Raw genomic sequence first — 24,869 nt, forward strand, 5'->3', positions numbered from 1 at the left:
GGGGAAAGGGAGGAGGAGGGGGAGGGGGGAAGGGGGAGAGACAGGTGTCAGTTGCCAAAGCTCTGTATAGGTCAGTGTTCATGCAGAGCACCACCTCCAGGAGACAAAATGGTGCACACCAAAAACACACACACACCAAACACACGTACACACACGCACAGAGACACCCAGAAAGAGACAGGGAGAGGAGAGAAGGACTAAGAGTACAGGTTTCACACTGTAGATTAGCAAATTTGTTAAAGAGCATTTGTTGTTAAATTATTTCATTGGTTGGATGAAAATCCTATAAAATATATTACATGTAAATATATTATATATTATATATACTATATATTAACAATAAACGTATTACAGTGCACTCTAGTTTACTATCTGATCTCATTGAATAAAAACGGGAAGCAGCTAAAGGATGTTGGCAGCGGATTCGCTGATCTCCAAACGACCGGGATACACTCGCCGTTACCGGACATCCTCCTGATAGTGTCTACATCGCGGTCTGTGAAAGAGGCGGAGCACGGTAATACAGATTCGGTGCTGGTCTCTTGGAAGACTGGAATAATCCATGTCAGACTGTCAGTTTGTGATTGTGCAGCCTAGTAAAGTGGCTAGTGCAGGCTGAGTGACAACACGCGTCTTTCAGTCACCGCTACAGTTGGTTGTTACCTGACAAAATATGTCGGATTTTGAGGAATTCGAAAAACAGCTGAGCGAGAATCGACAAGGTGAGCCTTGTTGTCAATGTCTCAATACTGAGGCAGTGCTAGCTGGCTAGCTGTCATGCTAATGTAGTAACTGTACTGTAGCTAGCTATAGCTGTTTAAACATCTGGTTACAACATGCTTGAATAAACCAACTTGCCCAATTGTGACAACAACATTTAAATATCTGGCTGTATTAGCTAGTTAGACTGTACAGTAGCTGTACGGTGGAGCTAGTATCATAAGTTATAGGGGTCTATCAAACTGTCAGGGCAATTTCTTATCAATTTGTGGCGTTGGGTTTGCAATGGGTTTGGGTTGATAGATGCTTAAGTAGCAGCCCTCTGAACTGAACTCCGTAGCACAATATACAGCTATGAAATATTAAATGATGAGATGATCGTCATTGTACTGAAAACAACTGCACACAAACACTGCATAAGAGACCAAGGGAATACTAGATGGTTTTACGTAGAAGGAACTACTGGAGTTACCGAGCATGGAGGGCTTTCCATGTTCACCTGATCACCTGCCTCTCTCATTCTCCTTCCCCCTGCACCCCCCCCCCCCCTGCTCCTCGTCAGAGAGGGAAAAGGAGAGGCACAAGAAGAGGAGTGGTAGTGGTTCTCCGAGCCACAGCGATAAGCGTCGCAGCTGGAGCCGCAGCAGAGAGAAGAACAGCCGGAGCAGAGACAGGAGGAGCAGCGAGCGCAGCTCCTCACGAGACCACAAGAAGCACAGGTAGACCATCACCCAGCAGACACCTCCTTCTTTTCCACCTCCTCCTTCTCCTCGTTTTTCCTTGCTCCTCTTCTCCCGCATCTTTCTCCAGCTCCTCCTCCTCCTCTTTTTTTGTCTCCTTCCACATCTTTCTCCTCTTCCACCTCTTCCTCTTCCAAACCCTTCTCCTCTTCCTCCTCCTCTTCCTCCTCTAGGATACACACAAGTATGCTACAATACCGGCACAGTGTATCGGATGATCTCGTAGATGAGAATACACACTGACATGATAATACTGAGTCATTCGCAAGTTATATAAATAAGACAAAGTACAAACACTTGACCGTAGAGAGTTCAGGAATGAACGTACACACACATGCAAGTACGTCCGGTGAGTCACAGAGCCAGACTAACTCTCCGACATCCTCTCAGCTACTCTCCCAGGAGAACCAAGAAGAAACGGACCTGCAAGTACTGGGATGTCCCTCCTCCTGGCTTTGAACACATCACACCCCTGCAATACAAAGCGATGCAAGGTAGCTCGACCTGCGGTCTGTTGGGCTGCGCTAGCGGGCTGGGTGGACTGACTTTGTTAGATGGATGGATGGATGGTTAGGCGATAGGATAAAGGGAGAGAAGGGGAATGGGGAAAAAAAGTGAGAGTGGAACAGAGGGGGATAAAGCGAGGAAGAAAAAGACAGAGAATGAGAGAGGGGGAGAGAAAAGAGAGTGTGGGGGGAGACAGAGAGCGATCGAGAGACAGAGTAAGCGAGAGAGAGACAGTGCAGCCCGCTACACAAATCAAACGCATCCCTCCTGCCGTCCCCAGCGGCAGGGCAGATCCCCACCATCGCCCTGCTGGCCCCCTCCACCACTGCGGGCGTGGCCGTCACCCCCACACAGGTTCCCATCGTGGGGAGCCAGATGACCAGGCAGGCACGCCGGCTCTACGTTGGAAACATCCCCTTTGGAGTGACAGAGGTGAGCCCTGACCCCTGACCCCCCTGCATGTGATGAGGTGACCCACTCTCCTCTGCCTGTCTTCCCTCTAGGAGTCCATGGCAGAGTTCTTCAACGCCCAGATGCGCCTGGCTGGCCTGTCCCAAGCCCCCAGCAACCCAGTGCTGGCTGTGCAGATCAACCAGGACAAGAACTTTGCCTTCCTCGAGGTACGAAGGAACCCTGTTAAATCCCATTAGTCAGGGTTAACCTGAAACTCTCGATGAAACAGATATGTGCCAGTATTATTTGAAAGCAAACCAGTTGACAGTTGTGGACTGGGTTTTTAAACGGCACACAGATTAACATCATGATTTCCCATCAGTGGCTCAGCCTAAGATCAGACCTGAATTTTTAAGTTAGGAAATGGTTTAAACCAACGTGTATTTGGACTCTTCCTTCAACCCCTTGTTGTTCAGTTCCGGTCCGTGGATGAGACCACCCAGGCCATGGCGTTCGATGGCATCATCTTCCAGGGTCAGTCTCTGAAGATCCGGCGTCCCCATGACTACAGACCCCTGCCTGGGATCTCCGAACAGCCAGCCTTCCATGTGCCAGGTACGTACCTGTCTCCTGGACCCATCTCACTGTCTCCTGACACTGTCTCGCTGTCTCCTGAACCCGTCTCACTGTCTCCTGACACTGTCTCACTGTCTCGCTGTCTCCTGAACCCGTCTCACTGTCTCGCTGTCTCCTGAACCCGTCTCACTGTCTTGCTGTGTACTGGACCCGTCTCACTGTCTCCTGACACTGTCTCACTGTCTCCTGAACCCGTCTCACTGTCTCCTGAACCCGTCTCACTGTCTCCTGACACTGTCTCACTGTCTCCTGAACCCGTCTCACTTTCTCCTGACACTGTCTCACTGTCTCCTGAACCCGTCTCACTTTCTCCTGACACTGTCTCGCTGTCTCCTCAACCCGTCTCACTGTCTCCTGACACTGTCCCACTGTGTACTGGACCTAGGAGCTGTCTGCAGTGCACAGATGGTGTCTAAACAGTTTCCTGGTTTGTCTGTTTGTGTTTGAAGGTGTGGTGTCCACAGTGGTCCCTGACTCCCCGCACAAACTGTTCATCGGCGGCCTACCTAACTATCTCAATGATGACCAGGTACTCAGACTCTCAGTCACATGACCAGGTACTCAGTCACATGACCAGGTACTCAGTCACATGACTAGCTACTCAGACTTAGTCACATGACCAGGCACTCAGACTCTTAGTCACATGACCATGTACTCAGTCACATGACTAGGTACTCAGACTCGTAGTCACATGACCAGGTACTGTTCTATTACAGTACTCAGTCACATGACCAGGTACTGGTCACATGAAAAGGTATTTGCATACATGACAGGTACAAGAGGTACAGTGGGCTGACTCCTCCCACTTGCTATCTGTTCATAACAGTGTTGACATTCCTAGTAGAGTGAACGCAACTGTAATGATGTGGTTGGACTGCCCCCTTGAGGCTGCGGTCAGTATAGTAGAGTGAACGCAACTATAATGATGTGGTTGGACTGCCCCCTTGAGGCTGCGGTCAGTATCACAGCCCTGGGAAGCAGGGTATCTTCTGTGTGCATGTGCTGTCAGAGCTCACATGACAAATCTGTTTAAATCAGGAGTGTGTTTGTAATCTTCTAAAAACACAAAGTTGGGATGTTGCATTGCTGTTCATATGGAGGGTTAGCGATGGTGTTGGAGATGGTGGGATTAACTGAAACTAACTGTTTAGCTGTATCTACTCATTTCTCATGTTAACCATGCTGATTTGATAAAGGTAAGCCAAGTCCAGTTCATAATAGGCTGTCATCACACACTGGCGTGTACAGGGTTTATAAATGGGCGATGCAAGTCGCCCGACTGCCATGTTAACTGAAGACATAAACCACTGCAGAGTCATTCCAGAGAGAGATGGAGAGAGGAGGAGAGAGGTGGAGAGAGGAGGAGAGAGGTGGAGAGAGGATGAGAGAGGTGGAGAGAGGAGGAGAGAGGTGGAGAGAGGAGGAGAGAGGTGGAGAGAGGAGGAGAGAGGTGGAGAGAGGAGGAGAGAGGTGGAGAGAGGATGAGAGAGGTGGAGAGAGGAGGAGAGAGGTGGAGAGAGGAGGAGAGAGGTGGAGAGAGGAGGAGAGAGGTGGAAAGAGGTGGAGAGAGGTGGAAAGAGGAGGAGAGAGGTGGAGAGAGGAGGAGAGAGGAGGAGAGAGGAGGAGAGAGGAGGAGAGAGGTGGAGAGGGGAGGAAAGAGGTGGAGAGAGGTTGAATTGAATTGCAGGCATGGTTGAATATGTTTGTAATATTGTGATTGTCTGTCCAGTTGATCAAATGGATTCTAACTTTCCATTCAATCTCCTTAGTAAAAAATAAATCCTTCAAAAAAAACGTTTATGTAACCCCGTTTCGTTTCCAGTGTTCTTTCTAGCCTTACAATTATGAATATACTTATTATTTATTATGATTTGGACTCTTGCAGTCACTGATAAACCAATTGAAACTCACTGAGCTCTTTCGTTTTTTGTTCCCTCACTTTGTCCCCAGCTAGGGGCCAGTAAGATCCTTAGTTCATGTTCTGTAGCACTCATCTACGGCTGCCATGCCAACACCTAACACCAGGCAAGTAAGACTTTCCGACCCGCGCACGGATACATTCCTCCAAGCCTGCAGGGGGCGATGACTCCCCCCTCCACACACACACACACGTTAGCGGCTCCTGGGTATCTGACCACCAAACCCTCAGCTGGAGCTGGGTGGCTCAGAGCTTGAAGAGGCGATGTTAAGGGATATTTGAACTAACTAACGGAAATAAACTATTTTTTAGCTCTGCTGATAAGTCATATCCAGCTGTTATCCAGCTTTTTAAAGTTAAACATCATCGTATGCGGAGGACAGGGAGTAACAATATCTTTATATCTGCCTAAACTTTCTCTTACGCATCTGAACTGTTAAACTGGACAAGAGAGACAGTGACTGACACACATCTTGAGTGCTGTTCTGAGCAGTTTCACCCTGGCTGCTCTCCAGAAGCCTTGCAGTGAACACACACACGCACCGATCCACCACCCAGGTCCCAATATGAACTGACAGAATAGATATGTACTCAACCCTATCATGTAAGGCTCTGAAAAGGCCTCTCGCCTTAGACCCCCCCCCCATCCTCCTCACAGAGGATGTGATGCCCCCCCCCCCCCACCCCCCCCCCCCCCCCGTGTTAATGAGGACTAGATGGAGGTTTAGAATTCACTCAGTGGATCGGCTGTGGAGTGTTCCAGCATCCCTGCTCACCTCCTCTTCCCCTCCCCCCTCCCCTGTTTATCCTCCCCCTCCCCTGTTTCTCTCTCCTCCCCCCTCCCCTCCCCTGTTTCTCTCTCCTCCCCCTCCCCTGTTTCTCTCTCCTCCCCCCTCCCCTCCCGTTTCTCTCTCCTCCCCCCTCTCCTCCCCCCTCTCCTCCCCCCTCCCCTCCCCTGTTTCTCTCTCCTCCCCCCTCTCCTCCGCCCTCTCCTCCCCCCTCTCCTCCCATGTTTGTCTCTCCTCCCCTGTTTCTCTTTCCTCCCCTGTTCCTCTCTCCTCCCCCCTCTACTCCCCTGTTTGTCTCTCCTCCCCTGTTCCTCTCTCCTCCCCCCTCTACTCCCCTGTTTCTCTCTCCTCCAGGTGAAGGAGCTGCTGACGTCCTTTGGGCCTCTCAAAGCCTTCAACCTGGTGAAGGACAGTGCCACGTCGCTGTCCAAGGGATACGCCTTCTGTGAATACGTCGACGTCAGCGCCACTGACCAGGTAATGTGTGACTTGACGTACGCGCGATGCGATTGGTCTGCTCGAAATCTCGTCTAGCGGTGATTGGTTCATTCAGTTGAAATATTGACTCAGGCTTTCGGTTGGCCAGTGAAAGCCAGTGAGTGACTCTTTCATGCCCCGTGGTCTGTGTGTGTGTGGGTGTGTGTGTGGGTGTGTGTGTGTGTGTGTGTGTGGGTGTGGGTGTGGTCAGGCAGTAGCAGGTCTAAATGGGATGCAGCTGGGAGATAAGAAGCTCATCGTCCAGAGAGCCAGCGTGGGAGCCAAGAACTCCAACCCTGTGAGCCGCTCCTCTGTGACCACACACACACACACACACACACACACTCACTCGATTACACACTCCTGCTCATGACTGTTTCCCAGTAATCAAACCTAAAACCTACATAGTTACATCTCCACCCCTCTACACCTTCCTACACCTCCACCCCTTACGCCTCCCTTCACCTTCAGCTCCACCCCTCTACACCTCCACCCCTACACACCCCTCTACACCTCCACCCCTACACACCCCTCTCCACCTCCACCCCTACACACCCCTCTCCACCCCTACACACCCCTCTCCACCTCCACCCCTACACACCCCTCCACCACTCTACACCTCCACCCCTACATACCCCTCCACCACTCTACACCTCCACCCCTACACACCACTCTACACCTCCACCCCTTACGCCTCCCTCCACCCCTCAGGCGGCAGTCATCGAGGCCCCGGTGACGCTGCAGGTGCCTGGGCTGCAGCGTCTGCAGACGTCTGGCGTGCCCACGGAGGTGCTGTGCCTGCTCAACATGGTGATGCCCGAGGAGCTGGTGGAGGACGAGGACTACGAGGAGATCCTGGAGGACGTCCGGGACGAGTGCTGCAAGTACGGCGGCGTGCGCTCCATCCAGATCCCCCGGCCCCTGGAGGGAGTGGACGTGGCGGGCTGCGGCAAGGTGAGACGGGGAGACGCACACACATGGGGACACCCTGACACACACACACACACAGATGTGGACACACAGATGTGGACCATACACACACATCTACAGATACACACATTCACAGACACGTGCGCACACACATGCATATTAAAAAAAACAGTTCCTTAAGTAACCAAAGATGTTTTCAGAGTACTCTGTACAGTACCTGTCTATCTCTCTATACAGTACCTGTCTGTCTCTCTCCAGATCTTTGTAGAGTACGTGTCTGCAGCTGACTGTCAGAAGGCCATGCAGGCCCTCACAGGAAGGAAGTTTGCCAACAGAGTGGTGGTCACAAAATACTACGACCCTGACATGTACCATCGACATGAGTTCTGATGCTGCGCTGACACTAGGACAAAACGAGAGAGAGAGAGAGAGGGGGAGAGAGGGAGAAAGGGAGGGAGGTCTAATCTCTTCTTCCTGATTTTATGTTTTAAGATATGTTAGGTTTTCATCCCCACTCTCTCTTTCTTTCTCATTCCATTACCCTACTCCCCTCTCCCTCCCCCTCTCTCCCACATTAAGTAATGCTACATAGTTGTTCAATATTATTAACCAGTTCAAAGGTAAAACTACTCTAGATTTTTACATACATCTTTTTCATACAACTAAGCTTGACTGTATTGCACAAAATGCCATTGAAAATTACTGTATACAACATGCCTAGAAATGTTCAAGTGGTTCGCCCCAAAATGCTTTGTGTTTTTGTGTTATACATTAGAGGTGAAAAGACAAGGAGCTGGTTCAAGTTTACATCAAACCAGCAAAAGCAATGGCCTTTATTTAAAGCTGACAGAAATCACACCTATGTTAATGAGTCCATTCAAATCAAACGATGAATTTACGCTACAAAATGTTAGGAAAATAGCAACAATTTGAAAATAACGAGAATTTCTGTATATCTATTGAAAGCGTTTAAAAGCTTTAACCTTCTGTGTGTGAAGATTCTTATTTATTTACTTAATTGTGCTTTTAGTATTCTTAGGAACCAAATATTTTCATGATCCTTATAGGTTTGAAAGCTTTTTAAATTGAACTTACAGGCATGATACAACTATCCGGCACTTTTCACTGTATGATGTTATTTTATTATCCGGATGTTAGGAGCTCTAATTAGAGCATGTGTATTATTTTATTTTTATAATTATTTTTTGGTCATAGCAGAATTGTAGTCCACTGGAGAGTAGCCTACTAAAACACTCTCAACACTATCAGTTTATTCTCCGTAGCGAGCCGCTTCATTCTGGACCCATTACAGTAGGCTACGATGGAAAACATGCTATGTGTTATTATTGCTAGATGAGATTATGATGTATTTTATAACGTGTTTTTGGATGTCCAAAAATTGAAAACATTTTTATTTTGTACAATCCCTTAACCCCTCGACTGCCATATCGCGAATAAATGCCTGCCTACTCTGCACGTGTGTACTGTTTCCTTGTATGACCCTGGTCCTGACCCCTGCCTTGACCCCCGACCCCCCTGCCCTAATCCCTCACCTGTTTTTGTTGTTATTAACTTTTTTTTGCTCATTTGGTAAAATGGTTTATTTGAACTTAAAAGTTAGCCTACATTGTATTCATGTGAGATGTGGGACTTCACCTTCACATAGTTTCATAAATATCGTCTCTCTCCTCTCCGCCAAACTCTTGTTAATCTCAGGAAGATTCTCTTTAGTTTAGTTTGGTTAGAAGGCTATTGTAAGACTATAATCCTACCTAAACCCTGAGAGAAAATGTAAATAATTTGAGAGACGGTCTATTAAATAGTAAAAAAGTTAAGGAACTGAACCAAGCCATCTACTTGCAGACTTTAGGCATTTCTGCAGCTTTCTGCAGCTTCTTTGCTCAGCCACTAGAGGGCAGCATGCCCGGCACCGTTGAGCACCAGGTCGGACGTCCCATTCACTTGTACATACAGTCTATGGTAGAGAGAGTATTATCGGTTTGAGGTCGGCGACGGAGCAGTGAGCGAGCACAAACCCACGGGATTTGATGGAGATTGGGATGACCCGCTGCTCTATTTAAAAAACTATAGTAATCGGAAACCGTTTTTATTTTCTCTGAATAGTTTCTGACATGTCGGGAGAAAAAGTAAACAGTCCTTGCAACAAATTCCAAGCGAATATTTTTAATAAAAGTAAATGTCAGAATTGCTTTAAGTCTCGGGAACTTCACCTTTTGACAGACCATGGAAATGACAAGGTAATCAAACATCTAATTGTGTTGATTGTAGCCTATAGCCTAAACATATAGACTAATGAGCTGGACAGAGACAGGGTAGCCTAATTGAGAAAGCTTTTCATTGCTGCCGTCGCGTCACGGATTGTGGTTTCGCATGTAATCCAAGTAATCCTACCCAAACCATAACCATAATCTGAGTTCAATTTTACTTGACCGCAAATTATAATATCTTAACTTTCAAAATATACAAATATAGAAGCGAGATGTTGATTAAAGTTGTTTTGGGTTAATTTACGTGATTTCTTGGTTTACTTGTAAATGTGTTTGTGATGGGCGGCCATGTAGGTTATCTCGTGAAAACGATGTGTTGCCTGCAGAATGTTCAAAACGCTTTTCCTAATGTAAGGTCTATAGACTACCGTAGCCTATACTTTCTCGAACAAACAGCACCAGCGACTATTCCAACAAAACGTCACATTTCGTTTTGCCTATTTGAATGTTCAAGCACCTTACTGTATGACAGGCGTCGTTAAACAGGTTGCTACTCGGCTGCAATAGCCTACTGAAGCCAACATATCTTGCTTGTTCTTGTGCCGCTGATTGTAGCCCTGTAATTTACCCGGTGTTGCTCAACATTGCGCCTCTGGCCGAATCCTCCCGTCACACTTACAGTCGAATGCCAAGAGTCGCCTTTGGCAGTTTAATTGTGTCAGAGGTCTTGACGGGGTCCTCAATGTGGATTGAGGTGGTGAGGCCGAGGGGATGAGGGGGTTGACCCGGAGTACGACTGTCCACATCACAGAAAGGCTCATCATGCACGACACTGTCAACACTCACTAAAATAAGTCACGAGACATATTTTAATTCGATTACTTACTTACACATAGCGTTACTTACACAACCACATTTAAACATGTCCAATGCAGAGGATCTGTTGTACATAATTGCTTTTGCACAGGGTATTTCGAAGATGGAATTATTGTAGGCAAGAATTCCAAATGTAAAACCCCTGTTCCCCTCTCCCTTCCTGGTTCCCCGTCCTCCAGGCTAAACCCGTCTACGGGGGTTGGCTCTGCCTCGCGCCGACGGGGACCGACTTCGACAACCCCGTGCAGAGGTCAAGGGTGAGCAGCGTGTGTGTGTGTACATATGTGTGCGTATTATGTTCACGTAGTGTTTCAGAAGAGAGATAGGGGGGGAAAGAGAGGGGAGGGAGAAGGGGAGGGGCACTGCAGGCAGGTAGATAGATAGATGGATGAACAGATAGGGGAGATAAATCTCTCATTGGTTCAAACTGTCTGACCTCTCATTGGTTCTAACTATCTGATCTCTCATTGGTGCTAACTATCTGATCTCTCATTGGTTCTAACTATCTGATCTCTCATTGATGCTGTCTGACTGATCTCTCATTGGTTCTAACTATCTGATCTCTCATTGGTGCTAACTATCTGATCTCTCATTGGTGCTAACTATCTGATCTCTCATTGGTGCTGTCTGACTGATCTCTCTTTGGTTCTAACTATCTGATCTCTCATTGGTGCTGTCTGACTTGTCGTTGTTAGAAGTGGCAGAGGCGTTTCTTCATCCTGTATGAACATGGCAGTCTAAGCTTCGCCCTGGATGAGCAGGTGAGATACGCCTCTACCTCCACTCCTCACCTTGTGTAGGAGAGGAACACACACACATACACGTCCTGTATGTAGACACAAACATCTCTCCTTTCTCAAACACCAACACACACATAAACACAGACACATGCTCACTGTACATCTTGACAGGCAACCCTCCCCCTCTGTTTCTTACACACACGCACACACGCACACACACACACACACACACACACACACACACACACACACACACACACTGTACAGTATATAACCAGGCTGCATCTTTGTGCCAGATGTTGTGGCCATCAGCAGGGCAGAAGATTTAGGCTTAGTGGGTTGTCTAATGCTCACCATCCCCCTCTCTACCCCAATCTCTCTCTCTCTCTCTCTCTCTCTCTCTCTCTCTCTCTCTCTCTCTCCCCTCTCTCCTTCTCTACTCTCACCATCCACATGTCCTTCTCCCCTTTTTACCCCTCTCTCATCTTATCAAATCACAAACTCCTCCCCCCTTCCCCCTCTCCTCTCCCATCGCCCTGTCTGTCTGTCTCCCTCTACCACTACCGCATATCTCCCCACCCCACCCCACCCCCAGCCCTGCACCCTCCCCCAGGGCATGGTGAACATGAACCAGTGTACGGATGTGGTGGACGCCCAGCCCCGGACCGGCCAGAGGCACGCCCTCTGCATCGTCAGCCCCGACCTGGAGCTCTACATCAGGGGGGAGAGTCGTGAGATCATCAACGGGTCAGTACCTCTGGTACCTACGGCTTTAATACATGTACCACTGGAAACGTCTTTCTGGGTCAGTGCTTGTGACAGAACAGACGTTACGGTTACATAGGCAGTAGGTTTGGTACTGCTCTCATACGTAGACCAGACCAGACTGTGCTCACATAGTTGAGCTGGACCATCTCATGTCTCGTGTGTCTTCAGCTGGAGTGAGCAGTTAGCTGTGTATCCTCTGACCAACAAACTGAATCTGAAGAAGAAACGCAAGGTTGAAATTTCCTCCTTCCAGGTGAGGAACACACACAGTGGTCACCCCATCTGTACACATGCCCCATACGTGACTGTGAAACACTCACAAACAACTCTGCTCACTTCATCATTTTCTAATATTTGTTTAATTCAAAATATTCATGTTTTTTATTATCAGGAACTAAGTCCGGCAAAGATGACAGCTACTGAGTTCTGTTTCCCTGACTTGGAGAGTCCGATACCTGTATTCAGCCCCATCCCCTGCCCCTGCCCCATCTCCTCCTGCACAAGTGGCCCTGCCAGCTCTATGTACTCCCTGGCCAGTGGGGATATTGACCTTTTCCCTCCCACCAACCCCAGACCGAACCCCAGCCTTGACCCTTTGTCCTCGGAGGGACAAACAGAGACAAACACCAGCTCATCAGTCAAACGCAACGACACCCAGAAGTCAGAGAGGAGGTGAGAGGCTCCATCCTAACCTGCCTACGAGTGGCTCTCTCGCATACTGTACCTGGTTACAGCACACAGTGTGTGTTTACAGTGAAGCCACTTTTGAAGGCGTTTGCATGTGACACGCACCCGTGCGTATCACATGACCCTGTGGCGCATCCTGGTCTGTGTTTCTTGTCTTGTTAATGACTGGCGCTGCAGTAGCATGCGTGCAGCTTGTTTGGAGAAGGAGGAGAAGTGAGGAGGAAATGAGGGTCAATGTGTTAGCAATTAGCACCGACATCACATCTGATGCCTCAGTCCTTCCCAGTAGTACTAAACTGTACACACACACACACACACAGCTCAGTGCCAGATCAAAGCGCAGTACCCCTCCATTAGAGGCTCTCAATGTAGCTATGAAGACATCCTCCCCTCTGGAGCCTCAACATCATGTACGACACTGGCCCTCAAACTGAGGGGCAGATAGGGAGACAAAGCAGGGCCAATAGTTTGCTTTAGACAGAGCATTAGATTAACATGCTGTCGGGAGAATCTGTTGCCACAATCTTTCACTGATATAAGATATGTAGAGATGAACACTGTGCCGTGCTGACGTCACTTCCTGTAACAGAACGCTACTGATTATGGCTGCTACAGTGGCTCAATGGCTGTGGTCTAGCGTAAGACTGTCACCTGCTCCGTCAGGGGTAAAGGATCAGCTGATCCGACATGCCTGTTTCGCTCTGCTACTTTCCAGGCGCCGCAAGGAAGCAGAGGGGCTGATGGGATTGGAACAGGGGAAACCTGGGAGGATCGACACAGAGCAGGAAGTTGGACAAGACACATACAGGAAGGGGCGGAGCCACCAGCGAGAGGTAAGGTTTCCTGATCTCTCTGCTGTCTGATTCAGAGGGGAATGACCTGTCTGGTCTAAAGATTGGGTACACACACACACACACACACACACAGACAGACAGACGTACCCCTCTTCACAGCTGGTTCCTCTTGCTCATGAATGACCTGTCGAAACATGACTCACAAGACCAGATGTCAATGTCACTTCACAGCTCAAACAGCATTGTGTTTATGTGTGTATGTGTGAGAGAGGCTCTACTCTGGCATTCAGCACTATCGTATGTGTGTGTGGGTTTGATGAGGCGATGAGGGTTAGGCATGTGATGCATGGAAAACACAGGCCTTGTCCTGACGTGTTCCTGCGTGCAGCAGAGGGAGGGGAGGTGATTCATTTAATATTGTGTTTGTGTGTGTGTATGTGTTTTGTGTGTGTACGTGTGCGTGTGTGCACTAGTGTGTGTGTTTGCGCGAGTGTGTGCGGGTGTGTGCGTGCAGGTGTGCGTGTCAGTTTCCTGAGGCTTACAGGTTTTGAGTCCTGTTCTCTGTTCTTGTTCTTGTTCTGTTCCCTGTACTGTAATTTCAAGATAACATTCCTCTAATAGATATGTTCCAAGGCTGGATACTGTTTGGAGTGTGTGCTTGTGGGTGTGTGTGTGTGTGTGGGTGTGTCAGGTGGCTGAGCGGTTAGGGAATTGGGCTAGTAATCATAAGGTTGCTGGTTCGATTTCTGGCTGCGCAAAATGACGTTGTGTCCTTGGGCAAGGCACTTCACCCTACTTGCCTCGGGAATGTCCCTGTACTTACAGTAAGTTGCTCTGGATAAGAGCGTCTGCTAAATGACTGAATGTGTGTGTGTGCTCAACCCATTAGACATGCCGCCCTAGGGAACATCTGTTTGTGGATGTCAGTTTCCATGTTGTCTGACTGGGTCCTACTGATTAAGGAGGTGACTAAATGTTGTCTCTCACACCAACACAACACTGTCTTTGACAAAAACACAACACCCTCTGTGTGATGGAAGGGGGTTTGGGGGGGGGGGGGGGAGAAGAGAGACTACAGACTTGTCCTCTTTCCCGGATGGAGGTTTGTATAGTGTTTGTGTGTGTGTGTGTGTGTGTGTGTGTGCGTGTTCGGTGTTGAGTGTTCAGTGACTAAGTACAAACAGAGAAGACTTTGTAGCTATTACGTTATCTTCGTTCTATTTAAAGAATTATGTAAGAAAGAGAAAAAAAGCATAAGAATGAGAGGGAGAGATGATGCCAGAGGGAGAGAGAGGGGAAAAGAGAAAAGAGGAGAGGGAGAGAGGGAGGCAAATAAGTGGAGTGAATAAAGAATGTTCTGATGACAGAATCATATAGTAAATGAAGCTTCTGTCTTTAGTTTCTAGCCAAAGGGCATTTAGACTTTGAAGCAACCTTTTGTGTGTGTGTAGGTGTACTTTAAGTATTAAGATGAGTGTTTGGATGAGTGTCTGGATCTCTGTCTCCTGGTTTGAGTGTTTCTGGATAATTTTCTCCTGGTTTGAGTGTTTCTGGATCTTTCTCTCTTTGTTTGAATGTTTCTGGATCTTTCTCTCTTTGTTTGAGTGTTTCTGGATTTTTCTCTCTTTGTTTGAATGTTTCTGGATCTTTCTCTCTTTGTTAGTGTGTTTCTGGATCTCTGTCTCCTGGTTTGAGTGTTTCTTGATCTCTGTCTCCTGGTTTGAGTGTTTCTGGATCTCTGTCTCCTGGTTTGAGTGTTTCTGGATCTTTCTCTCCTGGTTTGAGTGTTTCTGAACCTCTCTAACCAGTTTCTGTTGTCTCCTCCAGAAGCTGCAGTCCTGTGCAGAGGGCCCAGCCCCCCAGCTCTCCCTCCCGCCTCCCCAGAGGAGGGCCAAGTCTCTGGACCGCAGGACCACCGAGTCCACCATGACGGTGGGGGTGCGAGCGTGCGTGGAGGGTGTGTGTGCGAGGGTGGAGTGTGTGTGTGTCTATCTGGGTGTGGATGAGTGTGTGTGTCAGTATGTGTATGTGTGAGTGTGTGTATGGGTGTGGGTTTGTCTGGGTGTTGTTGAGTGTGTATGAGTGTGTCCAGGTGTAGATGAGTGTGTGTGTGTGTGTGTGTTTGGGTGTAGATAAGTGTGTGTGTGTGGTTGGGTGTGGATCAGTGTGTATGGGAGTGTTTCTGGGTGAACATAAAAATATGTTTGCTGAAATATAAACTTCCGTAGTAGAAGAGAAGCCATTTGAATTGTTCAAATATTACACCCATTGTTGTCCAGTGACCTCTGACCTTCTAGTCTGAACACTAACCCACCTTCCTTACAGCCTGATCTACTAAACTTCAAGAAAGGATGGATGGTCAAATTAGACCAAGAGGACCAGGTAGATCATGTTCATTTAGCTGGATCAGCCACTCACATAATTTTTTTGTGTCATAAACCCTCAAGCAGAAAAATTGTATTATTATATTTATACCAATTTAAATGTATTGAGTTACAGCTTAATACATTTGAATTATATTCATGATTTCTTACACAAGTGAGTGTACGTACTTAACATTAAAAATATGTTGTCTCTACCGCCCCCTAGTGGAAGAAGTTCTGGTTTGTTCTCTCTGCGGACAGTCTTCTCTACTACAAGGACTCTCTGGCAGAAGAGGCAAGTTGGTGTGGATGCTTATCAGTTGATCTCTATGAGCAGGCTTGATCTCACTAACCACTCTCTCTGAGACAGCTTGTCGAGACAGCTTGTCTCTCTAACATCTTGTCTCTCTGAGACAGCTTATATCTCTAACATCTTGTCTCTCTAACATCTTGTCTGGTGTCTGTTCTCTGGACAGGCCTCAGACCTGGATGGAGAGATCGACCTGACGGACTGTCACGGTGTGTCTGAGTACCAGGTCCCCAGGAACTACGGCTTCCAGATCCACGTCAGTCCTCCTCACCCTCCTTATTCAGTATTCATACGCATCATCACATCATATTGTACTTTATTATAACTACTGAACCGTCTCTCCGTGCTGTGTTCCTGCCCCTGCCTACAGACCCTGCAGTGTGTGCACACGCTGTCAGCCATGACGGCAGGCATCCGGAGGAACTGGATCCAAGCCCTCATGAAGAACGTGCGTCCGTTCAACGCCCCCGACGTGGCCAGGTACACCAACACCGTCCTGAACACCGCAGGGAAACGAGATGGTTAAGAGCTGGCACACAAACAGAATTTATATGCTGTCTATATTATCTACAAAGTGTCTACAGGACACTACAGTATTACAGTATCTACCCTCAGTCCCTCTGAATCCCCCCTCCCTCAATCCTTAGTAATACACAACCAGAAAGTTATAACCTCACTGCAACATTACTGACAATAACTTGTCTATGTGCTCATGTGACTATAGCTTCAGTGACAGCGAGCAATCCACTACAACTGCTGGCAGGATTTTGGGCTAGTCTAATCTGAGGGGTTATAGTACGTCATGTATTTACCTCCTCTCTGCTCTGGGTTTGTGAAGCAGCCTTCCGGGCCCGCGTCCCCCCTGCAGCCCTCCGGAGGTCCTCCCCAGGCCTGATGTGACCCAGGAGTCCCGGCCCACAGACAGCGGTCCAAAGCCCAGGGAGGGAGCCCTGGGCCTGGGGCTGAGCACCAGACAGAGCCGGGTGCGGGAGAGGAGGCAGGAGGGACGCTCCAAGACATTTGACTGGGCCGAGTTCAGGCCCCTGGCCCAGCTAACGCCTTCACCCACCCCAGCCTCAATGCCAGCTCCAGCCCCTATCTCTGATCCAGCCCCTGCCTCTATCTCTGCTCCAGCCCCAGCCCCAGCCTCTATCTCTGCTCCAGCCCCAGCCACAGCCTCTATCTCTGATCCAGCCCCAGCCCCAGCTCCAGCCCCGGCCCGGATAGGTCTCTGGGAGCAGGATGGGAGGAAGAGGCGTGAGGACAGGAGGAGGAGGTACGAGAGCGTGCTGGGCTTCCCTCTGGGCTGGGAGCTGGAGCTGGATGGCAGCAGAGAGGAGGGTGCTTCCCTCTGCTCCCCCCAGGCACAGAGGAGGGTCCAGGAGGAGATAGAGAGGTGCTGGCAGCAGGTGGAGAGAACTGTCTTCAGAGAGGACAAGACCGTTCCATTACAAGCAGAGACCCGAAGGACTGTACCATTAAACTCTGAACCCCCAAGGACTGTACCATTAGATTCCGACCCTCCCAGTGCTGTACCATCACAACATGAAGACCAGTACACAGATCACCTGGTTTACCAGGAGACCAGCCAGGTCCTGCTGCAGCAGGATGTGATCCGACAAAACCAGCAGCAACAGCTGGACCTCGCACAGTCGCTCTCAACCAACCAGGAACCTCCTAGCTCCTCTGAATCCAACCAGCTTGACTTCCTCCCGTCAGCCTTAGCCAATAGGGAACAGCTTGTCTCGCCTACGCCAGTCTCAACCAGTCATATTCCACAATACTCAGACCCTAAGCCTCCCAGCATCTGGCTTCGTGATACTGAGGGTAACTTGCAGGAGCTAGGGGGATGGACCCCAGTCTGCTCTGAGCTGGCTCTCACCCCCACATCCTCCCCAGTCCTGGACAGTGAGCTCCCCCATGCCCCTCAACCTCATTCTGGGCAAAGCGGACTGAGCAGAGGGCCTGACCTGGATACAACGCTGGACAGAGGAGGGCATCAGCGGGGGGCATCGAGGCCAGAGACCGACACAGGAAGAAGAGCATGGAGCTCTGATATACCCGTCATGGAGGTGACTGGGCAGATGTCCAAGAAACTGGCTGACAACGTCAACATCTATGAGGACTTCAGGTCCAGAGAGGAGCAGACAGACCCAGGTCCGGACCCAGGCGCGAGCCCAGAGCCAGGCCTCTCAGTGGGACAGCTGGCCCAAGAAGTATCCCTGCTAACCAAGCAGAACCAGGCTCTGGACCAGCGCAACCAGGAGATGGTGAACCAGCTGACCGAGGCAGACAGGGAGATAGAGAGGCTGAGAGCAGAGCTGTCCGTCAGGCTGAGCGAGCCCCAAGGTTCCCTGGAGGAGAAGCTGGCCAGTCGGGTAAGGGCTGAGGGCCTGGAGGCGGAGGGCCTGGAGGCAGAGCTGCGCCAGAGGACCCACCAGCTCCAAGAGGCCCAGTTCCTCCTCGCTTCCCTTGAAGATCGTCTGAGGGACACCGAGACTCGGCTGCAGGTCAGAGAGGCCATGCTGCAGGGCCTGAGCTGCTCCCCTGAGACAGGGGAGGAGGAGGAGGAAGAGGAAGAGGAAGAGGAGGAGGAAGAGGAGGAGGAAGACTGGAAAAGGGTAGAGGAGAAAGTGAAAGAGAAGGTTATTCGGGAGAAGGAGGATATAGGCCTAAAGGAGGAGGAGGCGGCGGAGGAGGAGGAGAAAGTGTTGGGAGAGGAGAACTACGACACTGCAGATCCGGAGCTGCAGACACAGGAGGACTCAGCGCTGCAGGTAGAGAGGGATGCAGAGGCAGAGAGGCTGCAGACTCAGAGTACTGCAGTTTCAGAGACCGAGGTCATATGGAGGTTACATGGAGAGCTAGAGAAGGAGAGAAGGATGGAGGAGGAGGAGAGAGGAGAGAAGGGCAGACGACAGGAGGCATGGCGACAATCGGGTTCATCAGAGTCAGAGGACGGAAGGTTACAGAAAGTGGTGGAGGAGATGGTGCTGAGGTCTAGAGTTATGGGTGGAGTCCTGGAGATGATTGACAGGTCAAGCATGAGCCTGGTCAAGGTGGCGCTGGACGGAGAGGAGGATAAAGTCAAGCTGACTGTGGCCAATCAGCTGCGGCTGGAGGAGGAGTTTTGGGCCACGCTGCTGATTGATCTGAAGGGTAACCAATCCCAGGAGAGGGAGGGGGAGGGACGGCCAGACAGGCTGGTTCTCAGTGAGGTGGTAGAACGGGTGGTGGTTGAGAAGCAGATGCTGTTGTTAGCTTACAGTCTCACACAGACACACACAGACACTGGTGCAGGGGGGGACGGAATGAACTGCAACAGGCCTTCTAAAGATTCAGACATAGGCCCTGACAAGGAGAGTGGTATGTCGTACATCGGAGAGAATAACACGGATGACATCACAATGACATCGACGGACACAAATGACATCATCAGCGGTCGCTTCATGGAGGTCACCCGGGTGAAGATGTCACTGCTCAACCACATTGTCCGCTTGCTCAGGTGCTCAGCCAATGAGCAGCTCCGGCCCAGAAGTCCATCCAATGATCAGCTCTGGTTCATGGCGACCAGGCTAAGCAAGCTGCCCAGTCTTCAGTCCCCCGGGTTGTCCATCGCTCACCTAGCTGCTGTAGAGACCCTCACTGCCTACCTGATCAGCATGCTGCAGGCCCAGCACCAGAGAGAGGACCAGAGGACCAGACAGGCCCTCCTCTCCCCCTCTCTGCCCTGCAGACGCTGCCTCAGCCTGGGGGGGGAGGACCGGGGGCTGAAGGGCAGCCTGGATGAACTGGGGGGGCCGAGGTGGGGTCCAGGAGGTCATGAAGGGGCCGGTCCTCGGCAGGGCAGGGGCTCATGGGAACCTGTCACAGAGGTACTGGAACCAGCGGAGGAGCAGTTGACAGAGAGGACCACCCAAGACGTTTCAGGTCAAATGGAGGCTAGGGACCCTAAGAAAGAGGGGACCGTTTTAAATGACGGACAAGGGCTTGGGAGGCTACAGGAAGAAGGGTCAGTTATAGACAACGTGCCAGTGGAAGAAGTCATTGTTGAGTCTCTTACAAACACCTCAGACTGCCCACGGGGACACGGTGATGAGCAGGTGGAGAGGGGACAGGAAGTGGGAAGCCTTAAACAGGAAGAAGATGTGTTGTCACTGCGGGCCAGAGTGAGGGATCTGGAGATGGGTCTCTCTCTGGTGTTGGAGGAGATGAGAGCAGAGCATGATGGGAGTATGGCGTCTCTGCAACTGAAACAAGAACAGGATATAGAGAGGCTAAAGGTAGGACTGTTTGCTGTCTTTTTAGATTATACAAATGAATATAATATAATCAATAACCAATATCATATTATCAATTCAGTTCATAAAAACAGTTTACCAATACCTCATGTTTGATAATACATTCCCCTTCTTAGAATATCTCTCTTAATCAACTCATCACTGACCAGCCAATAAATCAATCAACCAATTACCAATCAACAAATAAATAAATCAACCAATCAATGATTTAATCGTGCCAACCTCCCCTCTCTCTCTACAGAGCAGCTATAAGCAGGGCTTGACCTCCATGGAAGAGTCTCACCAGAGAGTGTTGGAGGAGCTGAGCCAGAGACACCAGCGAAAGCTGGCCAGCCTGCGGAGAGAGAGAGACCGACTGCTGGAGGAGGAGACCGCTGCTACTGTCACTGGTACAGGCCTGTGTGTGTGTGAGAGTGTGTGTGTGTGTGTGTGTGTGAGAGAGAGATAGAGAGAGACGTGGGGGGGATCTATCTGTGTGTGAAGTGTTTTTGTATGTGTGAGAGAAAGGGTCTCTCTGTGTGTGTGTGTGTGTGTGTGTGTGTGTGTGTGTGTGTGTGTGTGTGTGTGTGTGTGTGTGAGAGAGAGATAGAGAGAGAGAGACGTGGGGGGGATCTATCTGTGTGTGTGTGTGTGAGAGATAGAGAGAGACGTGGGGGGGATCTATCTGTGTGTGAAGTTTTTGTGTATGTGTGAGAGAAGGGGTCTCTGTGTGTGTGCGTGTGTCTGCAAGTGTGTGTCTGTTTCTAAGGGGTCTAAATTCTGTTGTCAGCTATTGCAGCCATGAAGAGCGCCTACCGTGTGGAGCTGGAGAGAGAGGTTCAGAGAGCCGTCCAGGAGCACCGCAGCAGAGGGCACTCTGACCTGGAGGACATGTGCAGACAGCACAGGTAACACTCTGACCTGGAACAGTAACAGGAGCAGTAGCAGTCACAGTTAGCTGACAGTGCAGCCGGATGACAGGACCGGCTGTGTCTCTTTACCAGTGACAGTTGAGGATGTAGGAAGGAATGTTTAGTCTGCTGTGTCTTTTGGCACCCGCACTGCTGTGTTCCTGGCTCTGGCTGTCAGCCTGTCTGCTTGTCTGTCTGTCTGTCTGCCTCCTTCCATCTGATCGTATGTATGTCCCCTTCCATCTGTATACTCAGCTAGGTCGAACATTTCCTTCTTCTGAGATTTCTCAGACCCACTTCTGTTCTTTTTATTGAATTTAACGTCAGTGTGTGTGTGTGTGTGGCATGTGCTTGTGTTTGTGTCTGGGACGTGCTTGTGTATGCGTGTTCTTGCTCGTGTGTATGATTTTCTGCCACGCCTGCGTGTGTTCTGCAGTGAGGAGCTGGGTTCTTGCCAACGGGAGCTGGAGGTGTTGTCCCAGCAGTACTGCCTCAGGTGTGTGGAGGCTGTGGACTTGGAACAGACCCTGGAATCCCACAGACACGCCCTGGGGAGGAGCCAGAAGGACAACCATCACCTGCGCACACGCAACCAGGTCACACACACACACAAACGCATGTTACACACACTACCGGGTGGCATACACACACATACACCACATCATCGTCAGACTCAAGCACCGACAATCACATTGTCAGACACACCACAGCTCACATTGTTTTTAGAATCACCTCTGACAGACTGTCACACACTGTAAACCAGTATCCTGCAGATATCCTTAGACACTCATACCCTTCCTGTTCGCCCTGCAGGAGCTAAGCGCCCAGCTAGCAGCAGAGATCACCAGACTGTGTTCCTCGGCCCTCCAGAGGTCCACCCTCCCCTGCCAGGACCAGCACCACGAAGAGCTGGAGGTCAGTGGATGTTCTGAAATCATCTAGGAGACACAATATTGACTACTTGACTCTAAAAGAGTATAAACCAACCTTTTATGTCCATGAATGATGTCACGTGTTTGGTGTTGTAAACCAACACAAGGTGTCTAAAAACAATGTGAGGGAGTCAGTTGGCTGAGCGGTGAGGGAATCGGGCTAGTAATCCGAAGGTTGCCAGTTCGATTCCCGGTCATGCCAACTGACGTTGTGTCCTTGGGCAAGGCACGTCACCCTACTTGCCTCAGGGGAATGTCCCTGTACTTACTGTAAGTCGCTCTGGATAAGAGCGTCTGCTAAATGACTAAATGTAAATGTAAATGTGTCCCTCTGAACACTACGAACACAACCAGGAAGATGATCCAGCACTAAAGATTGTCACTGACATTCGATAGAACCTTACCGACATTTGAAAAAACATCAGGGTCAAACTGTATATAAAACTTCACTGACAGAAGCTCACTGATATGCTGAAGAACATAGGAACTGTGGCTTCCTGCTTGACTGTTACTAAGACGAAAGGTTACTAAGACGAGTCTGCCTCTCAATTGATACTTATTTGTCCTTTGGTCAGTCTGTGTGTCTGTGAGTCAGTCTGTCTGTAAAACTGCCTGTGTTGTGTTTGTCTATCCATGTTTGTGTCTGGATGTCCAACTGTCTTATGTCTCTATGCTTGTTTGTCTGTCCGTATAACTGTATCTCTTTCTGGCTGTCTGTATAACTGTATATCTGTGTCTGTATAACTGTATATCTGTGTCTGTATAACTGTATATCTTTGTCTGTCTGTATAACTGTATATCTGTGTCTGTCTGTCTGTATATCTGTGTCTGTATAACTGTATATCTCTGTCTGTCTGTATAACTGTATATCTGTGTCTGTATAGCTGTATGTCTGTGTCTGTATAACTGTATGTCTGTGTCTGTATAACTGTATATCTGTGTCTGTCTGTCTGTATAACTGTATATCTGTGTCTGTATAACTGTATGTCTGTGTCTGTATAACTGTATGTCTGTGTCTGTATAACTGTATATCTGTGTCTGTCTGTCTGTATATCTGTGTCTGTATAACTGTATGTCTGTGTCTGTATAACTGTATGTCTGTGTCTGTATAACTGTATATCTGTGTCTGTCTGTCTGTATAACTGTATATCTGTGTCTGTATAACTGTATGTCTGTGTCTGTATAACTGTATATCTGTGTCTGTCTGTATAACTGTATGTCTGTGTCTGTCTGTCTGTATAACTGTATGTCTGTGTCTGTATAACTGTATGTCTGTGTCTGTCTGTCCCTCAGATCAGACTGACAGTAACGGAGAGTGAGCTTCTGTGTGTGAAGCAGGAGATGATCTTCCTCCAGGACCAGTTAGAGACAGCCCACATGGTGAAGGCAAAGCATCACAAACATCAACAACCTGTTAACTCTTAGTCATCGATACAGTGTTATCTCGTGTATGACTGGGTTAACTGTGTGTGTGTGTGTGTGTGTGCGTGTGTCTGTGTGTCTCTTAGGATCAGAGAGAAGCCGTAGAGCAGTACCAGGACCTCTCCGCTGAGCTGGGCATGTTCAGAACCCGGGCCACCAGAGATCTGAGCATGCTCAGAGAGAACCTCCAGCTGGCTCACAAGGCGCTGGTGGAGGCTGGACACACACACAATGGAACCTGTTAGAACCACAATGCTTCATCACTTATGTCACAATTTCTTTATAAAAAATGTCCAGTTATTCCTGTTCACTGCTGTTGTACAGATGCAAATTCCCTTGTACATCAATACAGTTTTATCCATCCATATATGCATTTATCCATCCATCCATCACACTCTCTGGGGTCGATCTTGAGTCCTCTGACTCACTCATACCACGCTTTAGCAAGCAGCGAACAGCCTGCAATTCAACAGTACAGGTGGGCGGTATTTTTCACAGAGGAGTGAGTTCAACCTATTGAACTTGGTTACAATGGCACCACACACAACTTGGAGGTTGCCTTTCAGTTGTTCATCTGGAGATTTCTTTCATTTAAAACATCTTCAAATATAATACAATATTATTAACCTGTAGGAAATTTAATAGCAGCATTTTTTTTAAAGCGTGTTTCAAGTCATCATCTCACAGATATAGCTAGAGATTTCCTTCTGAGGATAAAAAAGGAGCAACGTGTTCCAGCAGTGTTTACATAACAGTGTGTGTGTGATACAACTTTTATCTGGCTAAACCCCACCTCCACCCTCCTTCACTCATTCCCTCCTCTACCTAGGGCCAGTTTTTTTCTAAAATGTTTTTTATTGTATTTGTAAATCTGTTTGAGAGTTAAATAATTATTTATATGATACTTCGTCACCCCAGCGCTTTAGGTTACTCTTGTTTTCGAAGTCCTCCATTTAGACCATAGACTGTATGATTCGTACATAATTGTTTTCATGAACGAGAAATAATGATATGTATTGTCTTATTATTATCTTCTAACATAGTATAATAAAATATAATTAAATAATACATTTTTAAAAATCGGTGTAAATGTGTGATCTGTTTCACGGACTGGATCTAACTCCATTATCACTTTCCACCGTTGAAATCCCGGAGGAAACCGACTCTACCTCCCAGAATGCAACGCTTTCCGAGGCACTTCGGAATGCTAGCGATGCTAGCTACATAGCTGATTGTAAACCACCCAGCAGAACCAGTTGTTTTAACAAAATAGGATACCTGCGTAGTCTAGAAACCCTTGCAAAACATAATGCAATGGTTCGGCTCGTTTCCAGATGTAAAACTTTTTTTTTTGTTGATATTTCGTTGGAATACATGATGTGCTAGCACGCTAGCTAGCTATACTAGTCAGTTGGAGACAAGTGGAGTTCTTGTCAACACAGGTTCGGC

The 24,869-nt window shown here is 48.8% G+C and overlaps 2 protein-coding genes across 2 annotated transcripts; both read left to right on the top strand.

Annotated features, from left to right (window-relative positions):
* The first annotated feature begins 582 nt into the window (after window positions 1-582).
* On the top strand, window positions 583-8,583 carry LOC136940661 (splicing factor U2AF 65 kDa subunit-like). The gene is made up of 11 exons (XM_067232898.1): window positions 583-722; window positions 1,283-1,439; window positions 1,851-1,954; window positions 2,248-2,399; window positions 2,471-2,587; window positions 2,837-2,975; window positions 3,446-3,540; window positions 6,057-6,179; window positions 6,391-6,477; window positions 6,891-7,133; window positions 7,368-8,583. Exons 1-11 carry the CDS (start codon window positions 674-676, stop codon window positions 7,497-7,499), a joined length of 1,398 nt encoding a protein of 465 aa, XP_067088999.1. The 5' UTR covers window positions 583-673; the 3' UTR covers window positions 7,500-8,583.
* A 658-nt stretch (window positions 8,584-9,241) lies between these two features.
* Window positions 9,242-24,415, top strand: LOC136940564 (uncharacterized). Its single transcript, XM_067232753.1, has 19 exons — window positions 9,242-9,367; window positions 10,393-10,470; window positions 10,909-10,974; window positions 11,549-11,700; window positions 11,890-11,974; window positions 12,113-12,393; window positions 13,124-13,241; window positions 15,030-15,134; window positions 15,528-15,584; window positions 15,792-15,860; window positions 16,042-16,131; window positions 16,246-16,355; window positions 16,717-20,158; window positions 20,418-20,565; window positions 20,946-21,063; window positions 21,503-21,662; window positions 21,880-21,981; window positions 23,292-23,378; window positions 23,507-24,415. Exons 1-19 carry the CDS (start codon window positions 9,242-9,244, stop codon window positions 23,663-23,665), a joined length of 5,553 nt encoding a protein of 1,850 aa, XP_067088854.1. The 3' UTR covers window positions 23,666-24,415.
* The last annotated feature ends 454 nt before the right edge of the window (window positions 24,416-24,869 follow it).

The sequence above is a fragment of the Osmerus mordax genome, chromosome 3 (assembly GCF_038355195.1).
Source record: "Osmerus mordax isolate fOsmMor3 chromosome 3, fOsmMor3.pri, whole genome shotgun sequence".
In the NCBI taxonomy this organism is placed as follows: domain Eukaryota; kingdom Metazoa; phylum Chordata; class Actinopteri; order Osmeriformes; family Osmeridae; genus Osmerus; species Osmerus mordax.

Bases quoted from the DNA above. Each gene is read 5' to 3' on its own strand.
- LOC136940661 (XM_067232898.1), top strand. From the start codon at position 674: ATGTCGGATTTTGAGGAATTCGAAAAACAGCTGAGCGAGAATCGACAA. The intron at 723-1,282 runs GTGAGCCTTGTT...GCTCCTCGTCAG, and splicing joins GCTGAGCGAGAATCGACAAG to AGAGGGAAAAGGAGAGGCAC. The intron at 6,180-6,390 runs GTAATGTGTGAC...GGGTGTGGTCAG, and splicing joins ACGTCAGCGCCACTGACCAG to GCAGTAGCAGGTCTAAATGG.
- LOC136940564 (XM_067232753.1), top strand. From the start codon at position 9,242: ATGTCGGGAGAAAAAGTAAACAGTCCTTGCAACAAATTCCAAGCGAAT. The intron at 15,135-15,527 runs GTGGGGGTGCGA...CCTTCCTTACAG, and splicing joins CCACCGAGTCCACCATGACG to CCTGATCTACTAAACTTCAA. The intron at 21,663-21,879 runs GTCACACACACA...TTCGCCCTGCAG, and splicing joins ACCTGCGCACACGCAACCAG to GAGCTAAGCGCCCAGCTAGC.